This window comes from Mirounga angustirostris, unplaced genomic scaffold (assembly GCF_029215605.1).
Source record: "Mirounga angustirostris isolate CCGP_5_RB_7025 unplaced genomic scaffold, mMirAng1.0.hap1 SCAF_9, whole genome shotgun sequence".
In the NCBI taxonomy this organism is placed as follows: domain Eukaryota; kingdom Metazoa; phylum Chordata; class Mammalia; order Carnivora; family Phocidae; genus Mirounga; species Mirounga angustirostris.
The window spans coordinates 108516755-108539304 of record NW_026991717.1 but is presented as its reverse complement, the minus strand read 5'-3'; the positions used below and the strand labels follow the sequence as shown (position 1 = coordinate 108539304).

Here is a 22550-nt window from a genome sequence, read left to right as displayed (position 1 = left end):
CTGATCATTTGTAACAGGCACTGCAGGTTGTTTCTTGGGCATTGGTCTCCTCCCCTCCACTAGAATATAAAGCCTTCAGGAGATCAGACCGGGTGTTGCTGTGAAACAGATCTGGTGGGAACCCTCTGCTCTTCTTGCTGGGTGATATCGGGCAAATTAAACTTTCTGAGCCTCAGTCTTCTCATTTGCTAGGTGGGAACATAAATAGTGCCTCCCTTGTGAGATTGTTTTGAGGATTACATGAAATAGAGCAGATAAAGTGTTTACAAGCAGTTGCTGAATGAATGTTATCTCCTCCTTCTCATCTAGAACAAATACCTTCATGTTCTCCTGTGTCTTAGGTAAGCACTTTGGGCATTACTGTTTTTCAGCATTAAGAGGGCATTCTCACAAAGAGATAAATGCAGGAGGGCAAGAAGCAGTCCCAAAGAAGAGTGTTTTATGAAAGAATAAATGTTGAGCATCAGAATTAACTTTAAAGTAAAAATAACTAAAGAAGTTGTCAATGAGGGGGCCAGGTGGCTCAGTCAGTTAAGTGTCTGACTCTTGATTTCGGCTCAGGTCATGATTTCAGGGTCATGAGATTGAGCCCTGAGTTGGGCTTGCACTGAATGTGGAGCCTGCTTAAGATTCTCTCCTTCTCCCCCTGCCCTCCCCCGACTGCGCACACACACTCTCTCAAAAAAAAAAAAAAAAATTGTCAATGATTTTCTCCCTTGAATGGTGTTTTGTATTGAGATAAAGTGGGAAGGGGGGGCGGGGAGGGGTGGAGTCAGGTGACAAAAGCCCGAGGCTAGTAGCCCTAGCAGCCCGCCCAGTGCTAGGGACGCAGGAAATGAATTTCCCTCAGGGAGGCAGATAGGGATCTACGAAATGAGTCAGGTGACTAGGGTTCCTGTAAGTGTAAATCTAGCGAACTCACTGAAGTTTCCTTACCAGCAAAATGGGTATAAAATTACTGTCATAGAGTTGGCATGACATGGCCATGTGTGTGCTGTGTTAATTGTAAAAGCCAATGTCACCCTAGGATAGCAGGTCTCTTAGTAAGTTGTGGCTGGTGGATGGGAGAGTACGGTGGATGGGAGCAGGCCGAGGAAGCATCTGGCTTGAACATGGTTAGAACCAGGAAGAACAGATTAGTGAGCAAACTGCCTGGATAGACAGGAAAAAAAAATGTAGAGATGTTAAATGAAGAGAAAAAAGGGGAGACCGCAGGGATCCTAGTACACTGGACAACATTGGCGACCCCTCAGAAAATACATAAACTGCTTGGAGAAGTTTATTTCCTGGTTGTAATTCCCAGGGAAAGGGGAGACAATCATGGAGAAGACCATTCCTCTCTCTGGTTGGACTCATCAGATCAAGCAATGACATATGTGAACACTCTCTGTACACAAAGGATGGGGTCTACATTTTTACAAAAGCCATTAATGCGATGTGCATTAATAGAGTATTATTTGACAATATTATTATAGACATATAGAGTATTATTTGACAATATTATTATAGACATTTCTAGTAACTTTCCATGATATGAACAAAGAACTTGAAAATGTCAAATACATTTACGAGAAGTAGAAAAAAACTTCAATTTTTTTAAATTCTAAACTCTATGGAAGCAGACGGTCTTATTAGAATCTATGGCCTCTTGAGCCATTTCTGTCTATATACCCTATTTTTTTTTTTTTTTTGACCTCCTATCTGGGACGATTACACTGTCTGACCTGTTATTAATATTATTTTATTCTATGCCAAAAGAGGTAGAGAAGCTGCACTTCCAGAATTGCATTGGAGTCATTTGTGAAATTGCATATTACAATTTGCATCCATTTCTAACAGTTCTTTAACATTTTCGTTCTCAACGGGGTGTTCACATTCCTGCCAGCGACCTCCAGGGGCAAGTTTCTTTGCTAGCTCAAGAGAGAATTGCTTCAATGACAGCTGGGGCTCAGGATAGGAACATATATTCTTCATGTTGTTTGATTTCAAATGGATAGAAATTAGAAATAAATTTATGCAAGAGATTTGTGTGGAATTTAAATACCTTCAAGGAGCAGTAGATACGACAAAAACTTATTTTACCTGTTTGTTTGCAAATGTCAAAGACCAAGACGGAGACAGATGAGGGTGAGTTATAAGGAGTTGGCTATACGTGTTAGCTGCCCAAGTGGTTCATTTCAACTGCAGGTCAGAGTAACCTTGTCCTGTGGTCTGGACACTTAGATACCAGGTTAGGGCTACCTTGCTGCTTATGTCCTTGGCAGCCTTACCAAGGGCTCCAGTCAAACCCCTGTCAGTAAAGAATACAGTTATATAAATACGCACACAGATGGTCATGCCTAGACAAGAACTTGGCAAGATTTCATTCAGCAATATCCAGGCTCTACAGGACAAATATGCTTCAGTTTACACAACAAGTAAGAACAAAATCACAGTTATAACAGAGGAGAAAGCAAGGGATTCACAGGTAGGCAGAAAACTTTGCCACATGCACATGGGTGACCTTGCAAAAGAAACGTCATTTCTCTAAGGCTCTGTTTCCCTATCTGTACAGCAGGGACAGCCAAAGGGAAGTTCTGAGGATAAATAAAATAAAAATGAGCGAACCTTGGGCAAGCCTGCCTCCCGTAGTACCTGGGTTGGAAAGGTACATAAATGTTATGTTCGTTTTTATTTCTACAGAAAACATGATCCTAAGAAGCTCTATCTACCCAAATCCAATTTTCAAATATCAAATTTTAGTTTACAAACCCTGATTCATGAGCAGCGGAAATAACCTGACATACCGCGTTAGTAATCCCACCTTTCTAATTCCTCCCCTCCAAATAAAGGTGCTATTGCAGGTGCAACAAGGCTTTCCCTTCTCTCTTAGTAATTCCTTAAGTTTAAGGTTACATCTCCCAGATCCTCTTAAAATAGACCAATTTATTCTCACACATCATGAAGAAAGAGCCTGATCAGATTATCCTCTGGAGCGGGTAAGAACATCCCAGGATTTACATCCTCCCAGTCGGCCTCAGGCTCAGAGGAGAAAGAGCGACAATCCAAAGTCATCACCCTGCAGCGTGCCACGATTTGTAGGAATCCTCCCCTCCACATCGGCTTTTGCTTTCTTGCCTTCAACAACTTTTTGTTTGTTTTGCCTCTTAATGGGATCTTTACCATCGAACATCTCTCTCCTTTCCCTCTGATCTTTCCAAGTTGAAGTCTTCAGCAGGTGTTTGTTGAGCATCCGGGTTGAACGAGGTGGGAGCCGTGGGTATGATGCTACCGTGGGGGAAGCCAGAGATACAAGATGTGTGCTGTACGATCACAGCGCAGGCAGTGTGGACCGGGTTGAGTGCTGTGGGGGAGGCAGTGTGCACATTCCGCTTGGCAGGCTCGCTCTTCACTTAGGCTCTCGGCTTTGGGCTGGGTAAGACTTCACCAGACGGAAAAGGGGCAAGGTGAAAAGATAAGGAGCACCCGGATGGAGAGGCTTTCTTTCCTCCTACAGCAAAAATGTACCTGTCCTGTGCCAGCCTCCTTTGCTTTCTTTCCCAGGTGACATTTAGCTCATAAGCTCATCTCATTAGTATAATCATAAATGCTAGTAAATTAATATTACCCATCATATAGAACATGATCGGATGTTAACAATCCAATGCTTTAATCCCAAAGGATGATTGCATGGTGAGGACTTTAGTCCCTGTTATAAAATATTTTGGGAAGAGGAAGGCCTTTCAATGTCATACTATGTAGGTGCTTCCTTAGGGAGGTCATGAGTGAGGCGGAAATGAGACGGGGATCTTCTAACAGAGGCATGGTCCTTTTTTTTTAAAGATTTTTTATTTATTTATTTATTTTGACACAAAGAGAGAACGAGAGAGCACAAGCAGGGGGAGGGACAGAGGCAGAGGGAGAAGCAGACTCCCCGCTGAGCAGGGAGCCCGATGCATGACTCCATCCCAGGACTCTGGGATCACGACCTGAGCTGAAGGCAGACACTTAACCGACTGAGCCACCCAGGTGTCCCAGAGGCATGGTGCTTAACCCTAGATTTCAGGGTGCTTTTCAGTATAGTCATCGGTATTAACTGTCTCAAGAATCCCTTCTTAGTTTGGGAATATTACTCTCCCTACGCATTGCATTAAACCCCGCAAAGCTTCCATCCCTAAGGTACCATTATTTTTCTCAATCCCCAGGATGAGTCAGAAGGAAATGTACTCACTCCCATTCATTCTCTTTGCTTAATATTTCTGGCAATGAGGTTTCCTTGTGTAACAAACCACTTCTGTGGGTGTTTGAGGGTCTTTAAAAAGAGAACATGCTGTTCCCATGAGTGGACTGCCTTCTAAAGGAAGCGTCACAGCAAACACAGAGCTCTAGGTCTGGGGTGAGCAGACGCTTATCTCTCAGGTGGTGGGAGGCTTTGAGGCAGGGCCCGTCTGCAGGACATCTAGTGTCCTGACATTCAAGCCATCTTCATTTCTGATTGACTGTAGTCATGGTATGGAAGAGAACAGAGTCTTGGGCTCCCACCTGGGCTCTAGTCTTTCTCAGCCACGGACTGGCCATTTTCTCAACTGTAAAATGGGGATACTTAAGAACAGAATTTCCCTCCTAGGTCTATTGTATTGAAAATGAGATAACCTGCAGCAAAGTAGGGCATGGCTAAATGCCTAATCAGTGGTAGCTGTCTACGAAAGCATTGCTGCCATGGCCCCTCCCCATGTGTGGTTTTAGGTAGCTGTGCGGGCCTTAGTTTCCTCCTCTGAGAAGGGGGTCAATAGTACCTAGTTCACAAAGCTCCCGCGTGGATTAAACGAGATGTGGTGCAAGCACTTAGCACCCTCTCTGGCACAATGTTGGCACTTGATAGGCGTCAGCTTTGTTCACCCTCACATTATCTTTGTCTGCCTAGTGGCCCAAGACTGGTTCCTTCACAATAATTTCCTTTCCAGATGTATCTTGTTAACAAGTAAGTACTTCCAAATGGAACTGATTTTTTAAAACCATTACTTAAAAATTTCTTCCGTGCAAAGGAGGAAGGAGCATATGGGTACTGGGTACACGCAGGGACACCAGGAGAGGGGACAAGGAAAGCTGAGATGGGCAAAGAGAAGTATCTTGTCGTCTAGAGTCCTACACAGATGAATCTGGTCAGTTCCACACCCTCCTGTTCAAACTAACTTCTCTACCTCAAGGATCGGAGAGAATTACAACTTGAGAGGATCCAGGAGTCCTTGCTTGGATGAAAATGGAAGGGGGTGGCGGAGTAGAGATTTTTCCGAGCCACCCTTTATAAAGGGAGTGGCTCTCCATGTTTGGAGCCTGCCTTCGCTCCCTGTGGACCTCACTCTTACAAACCCAGAGCACACTAGAGTCGATCCAGGCCATTTCTGGCTAAAGCCCAACGCTTGAGGCTGGCGTTGTAAGTTTCCCTCCAAGTGCCCTCTGGTCCTCTTTTATCAGAGATCCGGAGGCACAACCGGATCAAGAACCATGTCCCTCATGCCGTGTGTACGGATAGTGTGATGATTAATTAGACACAAATGTGGCACTGGGGTCCCAGAATGGCCTATGGGACATCTGGAACTTGCCCTTCGATTTTCGCCACCAGTGGCTGCCCCAAAGCCGGGTGCATCTTAATGACTATCCTAAGGTCCCTAGTCCTCACACAGTGGGCTGCCACAGGGTGGGTGAGGAGAACCTGGGGACTCCGCAGACCTGGGGACCTGGGGCTGCCACCAGGGGACGCTGGCCTGCGCAGAGCTCCACGGAGGCGCTGCTGCGGGAAGAAGGGCGCAGCCGCCGCGGAGGCCGATTTCCGCCCCCCAGGTGCTTCTTTGCGGTAGGTGAGTTTGAGGAGGTGCCTGCGATCTTTGCTCTAACGCGAAAGGCCTTCCGAGCCGGCCGCGGAGAACCCGCACCCACCACCTCCTGCCACGGCCGCTCCCTCCAGGGGCACGAACCCGCGCTCGCTACCCGGGATTGGGAAAATCCAAAGCCTCTCCAGTTCCACCACTGGATTCTAAGAGTCAGATTTCTGTATTTCAACGACACCGCAGCATCCAGCCCCTGTCAGACTCACGTGGGTCAGAGTCTAGGGACGGGATCCTCGGAGTGTGGTCCCCAGCCGGGCAGCATCAGTTTCAGCTTCGCCCTGAACCTGGTTTGAAATGCACATTCTCAGGCCCCGCCCCAGACCTCCTCAATTCAAGACGGCTGCAAGGGCGCCCTGTGTGCTTTGCTCCCCCTGAGGGTGCCTGTGACGCGCCCTTTCCCCGGGGCTTCTCCCCTCGCCCAGGTGAGTGTGGATGGCGAGGCAGGGGAGTCCGCGTCCTCCCGAGGTTTCCGTGCAGCAGGCTCGGTGGTCACGTGGGCTCTTGGAGTCGGCCGCCCCCCCCCCGCCCCCGCCCGGGTCTTTAAAAGGGAGGAGAGTCTCCTCGTTAAGCCGTTGGCGGTCTTTGCAGTGTGTCTGGCTGCAGGACCTGTTGAAAGCCAGTTCGCGCCCCTGCAGCTAGGCAGCCTGGAGCGCCGAGGCTGCGAGAACCGGTGTGGAAACTTGCAGTGGGTGGAGAGGCGGGAGAGCGGGCGGGAGAGGGACCACCCCGCGCTGCGGCTGAAGGCTGGCCCCCGAGCTGTGGGCTGCGCGAGGTGGGCTCACTCTCCGCAGCTGGGGGCCGCGAGCCAGGGGCCCGGAGCAACTGCTCCGGGAAAAGCACGTGTCCGCCTTTTAGAGACCGCCAGGCCGGGGTTCACCTGTACGGTAAGTGCCCCTGGGCTCAAGGTGTGATTTGTCTGCTTTTCTCTTTGAAACCCTAGGGTGGGAAACCAGTGATATCGAGAACAATAAAAGACCCCTGCCCCCTTACCCGGCCTCCGCCCTAAGTCTTGAAAACTACAGGAAGCCGGAATTTCATGCTTTTAAGTATTTTCCTTCCAGACGCTGGCAGGTTAATTTAATTAGTCTGTGCCTGTAAACTCCGGACTGATACGTGTCCTTTTGAAAGAAAAAACTCTGGATGTTTTTCTATGGCTTTCTCGACAGAAGGTGAAATGATGACAGTGGGAAAGTTGCACAAGGACTTTATGCTTGAGTTTTGCGGGCCTGGGAGGGTGTCCGTGGATCAAGCAGGTGACCAGGGTTTTACATGGATTAACTGGCATTCCTCAGTGATATCAAAAACAGGTTTGCTTCTGTCCTGGGCGAACTGAGCAAGATTGAGATGCAGTCTGTTTTATTTGCCGAAGAGGAACCCAGGGGCTGCTCTCCTACCCCCTTGTGTTACCATTTGTGTCTCATTCAAATTGGAAGCATAAAATTAAGTGAAGGGGATATTATTTTTGTAAAAAACAAAACTTTGGATTTGAGTGGATTTTTTTTTCTTTTTAGGAAAACCAGCTTGACTCAATTTTACTAGTTTTTTTTAAAAAGCAACTTTGTCCTTTGGTGTAGCACGCAACACTTTGGAGGAAAGATTTTGCCTTATTTTGTTAGATTTTTAGTGTTTACATGGGCATTCCATTGGGAATTTTTAAGTTTCTGAACTCAGAGTGGTTATTGTCCTTTGTGGGAGAAGACGTTTGTTACTTAAATGAACATGTGAAAAGAAAGGTTTGTGCTGTGAGTATTGTAAAAAGGACACGTGCTGCAACTGTGACACTTATTCTTTGCCTTTTTTTCTGCAGAAAAATCTATATTTCTGCATATATTCAAGAAGAGGGAAAATGTAAGGGTCTGTTCATCAATAGGTGTTAAAGCATAATCTTAGGATCCATTTTACATCCAAGCTTTTTTTTTTTTGCCAGTGGCATTACTGAAACATTCTTATTTCAAAAGCAGCCAGTCTCCTGTAACACTTAAGACTTGAAAGTCTCTGAAATCAATTAAAAACACTCATTTGGAATACATATCATAGTGGTTCTGAGGGACTCAAATGAATCTAATGACCTTTTATATTCCTCAATTTATTAATGATAGGGAAGAGGTAAAATTTAGTAGTAAATTCAACCCTTAAAAGCATTAACATTTAATAGATATTGATATATCCATTCTTAGGAGTAAAACACTGCAGTTTTCTATAAATATATATTCAGGTAATGATGCAAAATACATCTTGTGATAATTTTAGTTCATGTTTTGAGCCATTTTACATAATACTTATAAATATGTAATAATTATATAAAATACTGAAGGCTGAACTTGAATCAATTACTGGTAAGTTTTTTAGTAATTACATCTAGAACACTTGAGAACTGTATACTTGAGTGTTAGACATCATAATTCAGAGCCTAGCACATGGATTTAGATATAATAGCCTTTTTAAAAAGGTAGGCTCCTGGCAGTATAATTTTTTTTTTTTTTTAAGATTTTATTTATTTATCTGACAGAGAGAGACACAGCGAGAGAGGGAACACAAGCAGGGGGAGTGGGAGAGGGAGAAGTAGACTCCCCGCTGAGCAGGGAGCCTGATGCAGGGCTCCATCCCAGGACCCTGGGATCATGACCTGAGCCGAAGGCAGACGCTTAATGACTAAGCCACCCAGGCGCCCCTCGAGTCAGTGTTTTACTTGGTAAACATGTCTGAGACCATGCATCCCTGGCTGCTAAGCACCATGGCGGACAGGGCTAGAAAGGTAACAGCTTTATTTTGAGCAGGGGGCAAAGACAAGGCAGCACTTTACAGCTACATTGTAACTAGATCCTGCATGGCAGTATAATTTACATACAGTAAAACCTAGCCTTTTTAGGGGTACCCTCTATGAATTCTGACAGTTGCAACATTTATATAATCACTTCTGCACTCAAGACCTAGAACCTTGCCCTCACTCCCAAAAGTCTCCTTTGTGCTTTTGTAGTCAACCCTCTCCACCCATCCCCAACCCCTGGAAATCACTGAGCTGTTCACGGATTTTACCATTCTGCTCTTCAGTGTGTTTTTACCTAGGAATAATTATCTTCCTTTGCTTTTCGAAAAAGAGAATCTCAGTCCTCCCCTCCCCCCTCCCCCCCCCCCCCCCCCCGCTTTTTGTTGGGATGAGTCAGGTTGTGGTATTTTTGTTTTAATCCTATATACTTTGGAATAAATTGAGGCAAAGAGAAGCTATTTTGTGAATGGGACTAAGTGTTAAGTTCCCATTGGGCTAATGGATTTCATTCTTAGCACATTTAGATTCCACTGTGGGATAAGCCTTTGGTTATGGTGTGCATCATTAGTTATCCCAAACTGAATACAGGGTTATTTAAAAAACATTGGTTATTTATGTAATAATAGAATATATTGTATTTTTATAATCTGGGCATTTAAATTATTTATGATTTATTATACTTTTACTGTACTTGAGATTAAGAAAGTTACCTGAAATTACATATTATTAAATAGTGAGAAGCCAAAAGAGTGATTGAAAATGACAATCTCGGGGTGCTTGGGTGGCTCGGTTGGTTAAGCGTCTGTCTTAGGCTCAGGTCCTGATCCCAGGGTCCTGGGATCGAGCCCCATGTCGGGCTCCCTGCTCAGCGGGGCGTCTACTTCTCCCTCTCCCTCTGCCTGCAGCTCTGCCTACTTGTGCTCTCAATCTCTCTGTCAAATAAATAAATAAAATCTTTAAAAAAAAGAAAATGACAATCTGGAGACATTGAAAATCTAATATAGAGTGATGATGACTTAAAATACTTTTAGGAGTTGAGGTCTGTGCCCAATTTATGTGTTGATGTCAGAGTTTTTTCATTTCTGTGCTCATGCTTTGAAATCTAGATTTTCTTGCAGGACACAGATGCAAAATCTGTTGTAAGCTAATATTCTTTACTGTTTAATACATAATTCAGTGGACAGTTAGGAGCCTGTTATTGTTAAGCACTCCTAATGAAGATCTGTCAGATGATGTCCTTTTCCTTTCTCCTTTGTGCTATGAAAACAAGAGCCTGTATTTTATATACACAGCTTACCTTTCGGAGAACTCCCGTGGCAGGAACTAGGAGAGGCAGAGTGGCCTGCTGGGGAAGCCCCAGCAAACTGGGTGGTTGGCAGTCCTGGCTGGAGCTGTTACAGCTTCATAATTAAGGGCTTTTAGCCGAGAATCTGTGTATGGGTGTACTTGACAGAGGGAAGGAGAGTGAGGGTCACTGGAAAGACCGATTACCGGACTTGTATAGGTTTCCTCAAAGCAGAACTGCGATGTTTTGTGGTTAAATGTTTGTGTTCAAATGTCAAACCCAGGGCTGGAAGAGATGAATGCATTCAGTTTAACTTCTGCATTGGTTATGTCTTAAACCTCTTCACGCATAACTCTCTCCACCCTGGCCCAAATGGATATTTGAAAATTGTTCATTTCCTAAGAGCGGTTGGAATTGGGAAGAGGCAGAGACTTGCTGAAGAGAGCAGACTGATGGGCTCTCTCTCTCTCCTGCGCCTTAGTGTTGATGACCCTGAGGCTGAGGCTCTGGCCTCTTCCCCGTCAAGCTGCAAAGTTCTATTTCCTGTCCAGCTCGATAAGGTCCATTGGACTCCAAGGGGAATTAGATTTTTCTCATTTTGGAAGATACCTGTACATGTTCTTAAGAGTTGCGTGTGAATCAATTATCAATGGTCAGTTCTGTGGTGATTTGGGGTTTTTTTTTCTTTCTAATGAATATTAAGTTGATCAAGAGCTGTGTTTTGCTGTAGAAAATTTAAGGCCGATAATTGGTAGACAGCCACCGACACAAGGATGTTTGACACTTAAAGATGTTTTAACTTTTCCATGAAATTCCTTGTAGTGTTCTGCATTGTAAGTGTTCTTTTATGACTTGTGTGGGGCACACAAATGAGGGGTGTTGGAACTGAATGCTTGGGGAAGTGTGATGGACAGGCTTGAGAACACCGCGCAAGGAGAACGGGCCGTTTGGGGCTCCATACCAGCAGCCCAGCTATTTGGACCCGTGTCATGAATGGTTAAGCAGAAGTTAAGAAAGTACAATGAGGAGGCAACAATCTTCAGGGTGGTCATCAGGGCATTTTACTTGTCTGGAAGTTCTGCCCAACACAACAGGCGTATCCCGTGGCATGCTAATGGATGGACTTCATCTTTCTGGATGTATAATAATACCTCACAGGATGCTTTCATGTACATCATTTCACTTTATCCTCCGGGTGCTGTGAAAACATGCAGCCCGTATTAGGTCCGCATTTCTACTGAAGAAGCCATGGAAGCTCAGGGAGTTGATGTGATTTGTGTGAGATCCCCTGGTTTTCAGGCAGAGCCAGGACTAGGACCCTGTGTACTTCTCTGTCCACTGGACAGAGAGTATATGTAATAGCAGGCCTGGTGTGACTGCCTTCATCTTGTTTAACTAGATTTGATCGGTACTTTGAGAAAATCCTTCTACTCTTCCGGGAGTGTCTTCCTACCATTTCTAGAGCCCGCCTTTTTCTTCTCCCAAGGAATCGCTGTCAGTATTTGGGATTTTAAAACCTTTTTTTCTGTTTAAGTTCCATAATGTGTTCCCAGTATGTTAGAACATGATGTATAATCCCATGTGTACAGAAAGCTTTCCTGCTGAACACAGACGTGACCTGCAAGGGCTCACCAACAGTGTTGTGTGTTATGCTGGAGGAGTGGGCCAGAGAAGTTTTTGGACAGAAGACAAGGGCTGTTCATCACGAAGAATATGGGCCAACTATCCTAGGCTATCATGACTAGTTAAAGAAAATTGACTTGCAAAGAAATGTTTAATTCTTAGAATCAGGATGTCCGGGTACATGTTCTTTTGTTGGCCAGATGAAATTCCCTGCCTGCCAGGCCCAGCAATTAAGCTGTTTAGAGACTATTTTTCCCTTTGACACCAGATATTGTGCTCACTGAGTCAGTGCTTGCTTGTTCAAAGGAATGTGTTGGGAAAATCCTGTCCTACATGTTGAAGAAATTTGATTTTGGGGGATTCTTTCCTTCAACCGTTTTATCTCCCTGGTTTAGATCAGACTACTCACATAACCACCACAGGTTGTTTATTCAATTTCTTAGACCTCCGGAGAAGACTTATGCTTCTTGTTTGCTTGTCTCTGGGTTCTCCTGCCATGATTTAAGTTCCTCACCCCTTGTTGTGTCTTTGCTTCAGAAGAAAAACCGTTTGCGTTGGCTACCAAGTTACTAATAATCCAAGGTTCCACTGACAAATGGTTGTCACGTGAATCTGGATACATCTGAAAGATCTCCAACCAAAAGGCAACACAAGCTTTTAATCATTGTCCAGCCACCAGTTCTCTCTCATGAATTATTATTGTGCTAGGGATGTGTAGAAATTCTAGAGAAATTGATTGGGGTATATATGTGAAATCTGTTTTCCTAAGCAAAGTCACTGTGGCACCTGATTGATTGCCTGGACAAATCCTGGCTTTGCCATTTGGCGGTGTGTGTCTGACAGGTCATTTCAGCATTTCTGGGCTGAGAATGAACATTTCAGTTGTAGGTGAAAATGAGTAATGGGATTGATTCTCTGCTCCTGAGAGAGATGTCATGTTCATTTTAAATTGTGTGTTCACTTTCTACCTGGATAATAGGAAATGTTATTTCAAGTTCATGAATTTCCATGTTGCTATTCATCACTTTATATCAGTAGATGCTTTCTGTTTTTAAGAGGCCTACTGAAAGTAAAGGATAGCAGTGGTTTTGTGATCGGTTGGTGTTGGCTTTGCTGAATTACTAATGTTAAATGCTACATATATTTCTTTGGGGCAATGTAAAGTTGAGACAACATAAAATTCAGTAAAAACTTGACGGACCAAATGTTCAGAGATTTTTTTTTGTTTAAACCATTCGACTTATTTTTGGGTATTAACCTGAAGTCTTGTTCAAACTGTTACTCTTAAATTCACTGCTTTCCTGCTTCATAATTTCCTGAATATAATGTGTATTCTCATCACAGTGACCACACTAACTTTTGGATATACTTTTATTTATTAAATTGGGTAGGCCATCTTGTTTTCTTATACTTTTTTTTTTTAAGATCAAGAAATACAAAATGTATTATCTCTAGCTTATATTTTACTATACATAAATAAAATTTGTTAAGCATGTTACCTTGAGTATTTTCCTCTCAATTGTTACGCTGTGTACTGTTTCAGTTGTATTGTTAAAGTACTTGAAATGTCTTTTGATTAAATATCTGGCCACATAAGATATGCTCAGATCATATAGCAAAAACAATGCACTAAAATACAGTCACTAAAGGACAATATCAAAAACATAAGCACAGTGAGCAAGCCTATGTGTAGGTGGATTGAAATAGGAGAGGTGTTTTCAGGACAGAGTGAGGGATAGATGCCTCCTCACAATACTGACGGGCTTGGAGTTGCCATTTCAAGGTTACCAGTGACCTAATTACCAACACCTGTGTTTCTTCTATATTTAACCACTTGCTCCAACCTAGGTCATTCCACAGATCTGTAAATGTTTTCAAGCATTTCTGTTTAAAACCCTTTCTTGATTAACAAAATGTGGTGCATAAAAACAATGGAATATCATTCAGCCTTAAAAAGGAAGGAAATTCTGACACATGAGACAATACGGATGAACCTTGAGGACATTGTGCTAAGTGAAATAAGCCAAAAACAGAAGGACAGATACTGCATGATTCCGCTTCTCTGCAGTACTGAGTAGTCAAATCCATAAGAGACCGAAAGTAGAATGGTGGGTTGCCAAGGGCTGGGGGAGGGGGGGTTGGGGAGCTGTTGTTTAACAGGTGGGGAGTCTTAGTTTTGCAAAATGGAAGGAGTTCTGGAGGTCAATTGCACAATGGTATGAATGTATTTAACACTACTGAACTGTAATTTTAGAAATGGTTAACATCAGGGGCGCCTGGGTGGCTCAGTTGGTTAAGCGACTGCCTTCGGCTCAGGTCATGATCCTGGAGTCCCGGGATCGAGTCCCGCATCGGGCTCCCTGCTCGGCAGGGAGTCTGCTTCTCCCTCTGACCCTCCCCCCTCTCATGTGCTCTCTCTCATTCTCTCTCTCTCAAATAAATAAATAAAATCTTAAAAAAAAAAAAAAAAAAAGCTGGCAAAAAAAAAAAAAAGAAATGGTTAACATTGTAAGCTTGATGTGTAATTTACCACAACTTAAAAAAAAGTTTGGAAACTGCTAGTTTTGACAATAGTTAACATTATATATGCTTTATCCTGCATATTTTCTATTAAGAATCAGGGATTGTATATGTTGATTGGGAATCTAAGTAATGGAAATGTGGGGCGCCTGGGTGGCTCAGTTGGTTAAGCGACTGCCTTCGGCTCAGGTCATGATCCTGGAGTCCCGGGATCGAGTTCCGCATCGGGCTCCCTGCTCGGCAGGGAGTCTGCTTCTCCCTCTGACGCTCCCCCCTCTCATGTGCTCTCTCTCTCAAATAAATAAATAAATAAATAAAAATCTAAAAAAAAAAGGTTTAAGTAACGGAAATGTGAAATTCTGTCATTAATAAATTCATATTGATATATATGTACTGTATATAAAGTATATATACAAGTGTAATATATATATAATATGTGTATTATACATATAATGCATCTATATATTATACATGTATATATATGAATGATATATAAACACTTTTTTGATGCTGTGTTCTTCTCCAGCTACCATTCCTGCTCCTGTCCTTCATGGTCAATCAGTGTTGATTATAAGTGGTAGGATGTCTGTATTAGTTCCTTAGCATTTTACCTGGTATGTCCTGCCTCCTTTACCTGGCACAGTAGCTCTCTGAAGGCAGAGTGCATGTCTTGGGACTCCTTTAGATCTCCTGTCTCCGCATAGTACCATACCTACTGAAGGTGCTCCCATCTTTGACTAACACCCTTGATTGGGTGAAATCTTATAAACACATTTCCTCATATTCTTTCATTATAACAAATAATTACTGAGTTGTAGTAGAAGATGAGTAAAAATAGTGTGTGCCTTCAAGGAGCTTAAAATCTAATCATCCTTCTATCCTTTTACAAGAATATTCAGTGGAATTCTATTCTAGTAAGGATTAAGTTTGTAAGTAATTATAGGGATGCTAAGGCATAAGACACCAATCACTTCACGATGCACTTTGTATATTCCTATGGACATGGCAGGTCTTCTGTAGGAAAATAGCAGATTAGAGTGGGATGATGGGGGGCGCCTGGGTGGCTCAGTTGGTTAAGCGACTGCCTTCGGCTCAGGTCATGATCCTGGAGTCCCTGGATCGAGTCCTGCATCGGGCTCCCTGCTCAGCAAGGAACCTGCTTCTCCCTCTGACCCTGCCCCCTCTCATGTGCTCTCTCTCTCTCATTCTCTCTGTCTCAAAAAAAAAAAAGTGGGATGATGGGTTGGGGCAGAAGAGTGGAATGCCTGGATGTTAGAAGAGTGTGACTTACACAGGCTGGTGGGACGGAGAGGGGTGATCAGAGCTGGCTTTTAAGAATGTTAGTCTGGGGGCACCTGGGTGGTGCAGTTGTTAAAGCTTCTGTCTCTTGCTTTCAGCTCAGGTCGTGATCTTGGGATCATGGGCTCAAGCCCCGTGTTGGGCTCTGCGTCAGACTCTATGCTCAGTGTGGAGTCTGCTTGGGCTTCTCTCTCCCTCTGCAACCCCCCACCCCCACCTCATGTGCGTGCCATGTGTCTCTCTCTCTCTCTCAAATAAGTAAATCTTTCAAAAAAAATGTTAGTCTGGCAGCTCTATGGACCCGGAGAAGGAGCTCACCAGAGACAAGGAGTGGTAAGGGGCCTATTACAAATGCACAGATAAGAAGTAATGAGAGCTTGCTCAGATGGTGGCAAAAGACAGACCACAAGGAAAACGCACTATGGAGAAAAAAAAAAGTGTACCCTAGTGATTTAAGGTAATTGGATGCAGCAGAGAAGTCAAAGCTAAGTGTATTGCACTTTGTCATTAACAAATAGAAAATTAGGATTGGTTTTGAGGAGGAAAATGATTAATTTTACCTTGGATTTGTATTATCTACTGCTGTGTAGCAAATCATCATAGAATTGAGCAGCTTAAATAACAAACATAATATCTCACACACATTTTCTGAAGGTCAGGAATCCAGGAGTAGCTTAGCTGGAAGGTTCCAGCTTAGCTCCTCTCATGGGGTTGCAGTCAAGATGTTGTCCAGGGCTGCAGTCATCTGAAGGCTTGACTGGGGCTGGAGGATCCGTTTCCACAATATCTCACTCACAGAGCTGTTGGCTGGAGGCTGTAGTTCCTTACTGGCTATTGGCAGGAGGCCTCCATAAGGCTGCTTGAGTCCTCACAATGTGTCAGCTCATTTCCCCTGGAGTGAGTGACCCAAGGGAGCAAGCCAGGAAGAGACTGCAGTGCCTTTTATGACCTAGTCATGGAAGCCATATACCATCCCTTCTGCCATAATTTATTCCTTAAAAATGAGTCATAAATCTAGCACATACGCAAGGGGAGGTTAGACTCCACCTTTTGAAGGGAGGAATGTTGAAAAATCTGTGGACATATTTTAAAATCACCATAGGTATATTGTTTTGAGGACAAATTGAAATGAGCATTTAAATGAAAATGTCAGGAGAAAGTAATCAGGAGCATTTAGAGAGCCAAATTGCCTACATGTAGAAGTAGGTGACAGCTGGAGCTGAAAATATCAAAGATGGAGAACTTCTCAAGGCAAGCTTCTTAATGATCTTTCTCAACCAGTCTAGTCATTAATGGGCATTCTTCCCTTTTCCAGATTATATTATCCAGTTATTCTAACTTTTTTTTTTAAAGGTTTACATTTGTAATTTCTTGTATTTTGTGTCTTTCCTCCAGAGCTTCTTATGAAAAATTTTAAACTTGCAGAAGAGTTGAAAGATTGGTATAATGAGTGTCCGTTATGTCCACATCTAGGTTCAGTAATTGTTAACATTTTTACTTTTTCTAACTATCCAGTTTATCCATCCAAGTATTTTTTTTTCTGAACTATTTATTGGATGGCATTCTTTTGTAAAGAAGTTTGCCCTCAACCATGGCATAAACTACGGAACCTCTCAAAAAGGCAGGATACAGACTTAATTCTTTTCCCTTAATTACTGATTTTCAGAGTGAGGAACTGATGTAACAGTCACTTGCAATGGGAGCCAATGATTCTTTTTCTTTTTCTCCTTTCTTTCCTCTCTTCTTTTCTTTTCTCTCTTCCTTCCTTCTTTCCTTTCTTTCTCACTATGGACTCATAGTCCAAAGGTAACACATATAAAATCTCTATATAATGCCAGATATGCATTGTGCCATTTTGTACTCCCACCAACAACGTCAGAGAAAGTCTGTTTTTCCACAGCCTCACAAAGGACGTCTCTTGTCAAACATTTGAATTTTTGCCAAACGCGAGAAAATGGTATCTTGGTGTAGTTTTAATTTTTGTGAATGAGGTTGATCATCTTTGTGTTTTAAGAGCCATTTGCCTTCCTTTTTCTGTGTTCTATGTCTTTTGCCTATTTAAAGAATTTAAAGATTTTTAAAAAGATTTTATTTTATTCATTTGTCAGGGAGAGAGAGAGAGCACAAGCCGGTGGGGGGGGGGGGGGCGGGGAGTGGCAGGCAGAGGGAGAAGCAGGCTGCCCACCGAGCAAGGAGCCCGATGTGGGACTCAATCCCAGCACCCTGGGGTCATGACCTGAGCCGAAGGCAGACACCTAACCGACTGAGCCACCCAGGTGTCCCTATCTAAAGAATTTTTTAATCTTTTTTCATTTTAAGAGTTCTAAATACTAGGACAATGAGAAACAAAGGGCTAATAGAAGTTGGGAGTATTTTTTCCCCCCAATTTGTCATTAGTCTTTTTTGACTTTGCTTATGGTGTTTTTATGATGTGCAAAGATTTCCTTTTCTGTTCTGAATTTATTGCATGTGGATTTTAAGTTATAGTTAAGAAGGTTTTTCCCACACCCATGTTATAAAGAAGTTTATTTGCACTTGCTTCTAGAACTTGTGCAGTCCCCGCTCTCTCCCTCAACCTCCTCCCCCTTTTCCCTCCCTCTCCTTTCTCCTTCCGTTTCTCTTTTAACATTTGGATCTCTGAACCCTTTGGAGTTTATTCTGGCATAGGTTCTTTTTCCAGTGGCCATTCTACTGTCCAGTGTTTTCTCTCTGATTTGAGATATCACCTTTATCATATGCCAAATTTCAAAAAACTTTTGAGTTCTTGAATTTTCTATTTTGGGATTTTCTATTCTGTTATGTAGCCGTCAGGGTCCAATCAGGAGATAGAAACTACACAGTCGGTTCAACAGGGGAGTTTTAATATAAAGAATAACCATGGGGGCGCCTGGGTGGCTCAGTCGGTTAAGCATTAAGCATCTGCCTTTGGCTCAAGTCCCGCATCCCGCTCCCTGCTCAGTGGGGAGCCTGCTTCTCCTCCTCCCCCTGCTCGCGCTTTCTCCCTCTCTCTCTCTCAAATAAATAAATAACATCTTAAAAAAAAAAAACTATCATAAGAGATTAAGTATAATCTATAAGTAAACTAGGGCTGAGGGGGAGAGCATCCAAGGAAGGACTAATTTGGAAGGGGCTCAGACCTCCCTGGGAAAGGTGGATGGGCCACTGACTAGCGGAGATTTTGCTGGTTGAGCCAGGCCAGAGCCGCTCTAGGGTTGTTTGGCAGGCAACAGGACTGCTTCCGGGGTGCAGCGGGGGACCAGGCGATCAGCAACTGGGGGCATGGTTGTGCCCTGGGAGTCCAGGTGCCTGCGGGGTGGGGGAAGGTGGGGGGACAGAAGGCCTTCACAGTGTGCAGGTAGCGTGAGGTGAGGAGTTTGTACAAGGAACGACTTCTTTGTGACTCGCCGGGCCCCAGTTCGGACAGGTGGCCGTGGAAAGGTTATCCCCGCACCGACGCTGCAAGGTTGCAGACGGACCCCGTTCTGGACCCGTGGCAGGGCCAGACTCCACTGGCTCCACCCCCCACACTGCGGACCTCTGCGGGCGCCAGAAATTACAGCTGCCTCTTTCTCCTTTGGTGTCCCTGCAGCGCCCCCTACCGAGAACTCTTAGCATTGTGCTCACTTTAACCAGGTACAGCAAAGCCAGCTAGTTTACCATAGGCTGTATATTGAAGGGTGCGTTGAAAGCTGAGAAGCAATACATTGACAAGTGACACGTTGGCCTGTCTGTTCCTTGTGTTTTATTACTGGTGACTCGTCGTGTATTTGAATATCTGTTAATGCTGTCCCTGCTCACTGACCTACTCTTCCAAGGTTTTCTTGGTTATTCTTGTTTACTTTTCCATAAGAACTTTAAAATAAACTTACCTAGTTCCGGAAGAAAAAAAGCCTTGGCATTTTAAGATCATCCTGCATTTTTTAATTTTTAAAAGTATAATAAATTCTTGTGGTTAAAAAAAAAATTCTTGTAGCTAACAACAACAAAAGCAATAAAGAAGTGAATAAAGTAGCAAATGAGAGTTCCATGCCTCCCATTCACACTCCCTGAGGTTAATATTTTTGAGTCTGTCTTTCAGGATGTGTTTCTAAGCTGTGTGTGTGTGTGTGTAAGTAATAAATATGTTTGGACATTTTGAATAGTTAGGTCTGTAGCTCTAACTTAGAAATGTCTTTTTGTTTTTCTCTACAGCCATCATACCTGCCCATGAGTCTTTGAGAACATTATAATGTCCCTTTGTGCCTCTTCTCACAAAGAGTTTCCTCAGCTGTTACCTGTTCAAGACATGGATATCAAAAACTCACCATCTAGCCTTAACTCTCCGGCTTCCTACAACTGCAGTCAATCTATCCTACCTGTGGAGCACGGCCCCATATATATACCTTCCTCCTATGTAGAGAGCCACCATGAATATTCCGCCATGACCTTCTATAGCCCCGCTGTGATGAATTACGGTATTCCCAGCAGTGCCAGTAACTCAGAAGGTGGGCCTGGTCGACAGACCACAAGCCCAAATGTGTTGTGGCCAACTCCTGGACACCTCTCTCCCTTAGCCATCCATTGCCAGTCGTCACTTCTGTATGCAGAACCTCAAAAGAGTCCTTGGTGTGAAGCAAGATCACTAGAACCCACCTTACCTGTAAACAGGTAAATTCAGTTGTCATTCTGAATTGTACTTCAGGGGCATTATTCAAATCACTATGATTTAGTGAGAAGAAAGATACGCATTATTCGAGGTCTTTATTCATCACATAGATTACTTAGAGCACCTAACACATACAATATTCTGAATTCTAGAATATCTATTCTGATATTTTAATCCTCGCTAAAAAGTAAGCTATTAGGTCTGGGTTGTGGGGAGAATTCACTATCATGACTGTTCTTTTTGGACATTAAATATTGAAATTAAATCACTTTTCTCTTGATGAAGTGACGTGGGTTTGAAAAAGAAATTTTTACTTTCAAGTTAGATCCTTCTTGTAGTGAAATCACAATTTAGCATTCATGACACATTGTGTCCAGGATAAAAGCAACTGTGGCAGTATTACTACTTACATGAAATACACTGGACATAGAAAGCCTGAAAAGACAGACAGTAATTGGTATAAGCTCTTTAGCAGTGAACTAAAATAACATTTGATAAAGATTGATGGGAAACTTAATTGTAGACTTTAGTTGAAATTTCTTGAAGCTCAAAAGAGTATTTGTACTCTTCAAAAGCAAGGTAACGTGATGGTTATTTCCATTTAATTTGTAATGTGTTTAATGATAATTATAGCTATGGAGGGAAGAGGTTGTGTAGGGAGAAAGATGAGGAGGAGATAAATTTCTAGAACCGCCAAAGTATTAAGTCATTGTGTATTGGATATTGAAATTTGTTACTTTCAAATGCTGTCGTAACACGTTGAGAAAGCCATATTACACAGTAATTTTATTTTTCTTTTTTAAAAACTTTGTTGGTAAAAGAGAATATAAACATTGTATATAACTTTTTTACAGTACTGTTTTTCACTCAGCCTTCAAGGGAAGACCCTTTGTTTCTGAGCATGAGCTCTAATCAGAGTTCTGCTAATATTACCCATAGTATAATTATCTTCATTTAAAACCAATCATACTCTAACATTTCCTTTCCAAAAGAAACATGGCCTAGCAAAATTAGGAACTAGCCACATGTGCTTTTGTGTCGGCCAGTGCTGCCTTCATGGGCTGTCCCTTCCTCTATGGGAGCTGTTGCCCCTCTCCCCAGCACTGAGCACCTGCTTCCATCAAAACCTTCTCTAAGGAGGCGTGTGTCCACTTTCTTCCCTTCTCTTCTCCTCTTTTTCTTCTCTCTGCCCTTCCCTGCCCTTCTCTACCCTTCCCTACTCCTCTCTACCCTTCCCTACTCTTCTCTGCTCTTTCTCTCTCTCTCTAAACCAGAGTATCGTATTCACTTCAGTATAACTTAAAGTCCATTTGTAACTCCTCTTAAAGTTATTTTCATTCTAGACCTTCATCTTACATTGCAGAATGAAAGATTTTGTTCCCCATTTAAATGGGAACTCTGAAGGGCTATTTAGCAACACTTGGGAATGACTAATACTTGAAAATGGTTAGGTAAATTTAGGCCCATCCATACAGTGTTGATGAATTATAGCAACTACGGAAGACTACTGTACACCTTGCTTGTGGTCCAGACCTGCGGATAAGACTTACTCTGGTCACTTATTACACTCAGAGATGTGCAACCTGATGGCTACAACTGACCATCTGTAGTTACTAGTGCTCATCAGTGCTGCATGGATGGGCATAGACTTGCAGAACCACTTTCAAACATCAGCCATTCCCAATAGTGTGACTCTTCATAGATCTGATATCAGCAACAAAGGTTGTGCTTGATCAGATTTCTTGGAATATATTTATCATGAGCCCTGGAGGGCAAAGAGGTAAATTACGCAGTATTCATGCTATTTTTTTTTTCTAGAAAGTCCATCTTTTCTCTTAATGCTGTCTTACAATGAATGTTTTCTTTGCCCCCAGAGAGACACTGAAAAGGAAAGTTAGTGGGAGCAGTTGTGCCAGCCCTGTTACTAGTCCAAGTTCAAAGAGGGATGCTCACTTCTGTGCGGTCTGCAGCGATTACGCATCTGGATATCACTATGGAGTCTGGTCGTGTGAAGGATGTAAGGCCTTTTTTAAAAGAAGCATTCAAGGTACAAGAGTATTGTTAGTTGCTTCTTTAATTTTCCACTTTTGCTTTCAAATAATTTTGCAGATGACCTGGCAGAAATTTCACCATTGGCCTGTTTGGTACACAAAGTACTTGATGAGCAGTTTAGAGGATCATGTGTGTTTGGGGATGGGGTGGATGGTGGAATGGATTGTTTCAAGTGTGGAGCACCTTATCTTTAATTGTGGATCTCTACTCCAGAGCCCCAGAACTTGGATGGATCTCTTTCCACCATCACCCATCACCATCTTCTTGGGAAAAGACACCTAGTTACAACTCTCGTATATCTCTTACTGGTTTTTGATTTGTGGTTACCATTAGGTTTGTATATAACATATTATGCATATAGTAATTTACATTAAGTTGATGGTCTCTTAAATTTGAACCCATTCTTTACTTCTCTCCCTACTCCTCTCCACTGCTGTATTTTAAATATATCGTGTCATACTTTACATCCTTTTATTTTATGAATCCCTTGGC

At 43.0% G+C, this 22550-nt stretch overlaps 1 protein-coding gene and 1 non-coding gene across 9 annotated transcripts in view; one reads left to right on the top strand and one right to left on the bottom strand.

Annotated features, from left to right (window-relative positions):
• The first annotated feature begins 6453 nt into the window (after positions 1 to 6453).
• ESR2 (estrogen receptor 2) overlaps positions 6454 to 22550 on the top strand; it is an 83747-nt gene continuing 67650 nt past the window's right edge. For all 8 annotated transcript variants that reach the window (XR_008508141.1, XR_006795097.1, XM_064571160.1 and 5 more), the window contains exons 1-3: positions 6454 to 6751; positions 19553 to 20008; positions 21881 to 22053. Coding sequence is in view for 6 of the 8 variants with exons in the window: in XM_064571160.1 (XP_064427230.1) it covers positions 19590 to 20008; positions 21881 to 22053 (592 nt within the window). In the remaining 2 variants the exon portion in view is untranslated. The remainder of the gene's footprint in view (positions 6752 to 19552; positions 20009 to 21880; positions 22054 to 22550) is intronic.
• LOC123862611 (small nucleolar RNA SNORA63) lies at positions 8566 to 8696 on the bottom strand. Its single transcript, XR_006795304.1, has one exon. It is a non-coding gene; the product is annotated as a small nucleolar RNA SNORA63 (small nucleolar RNA).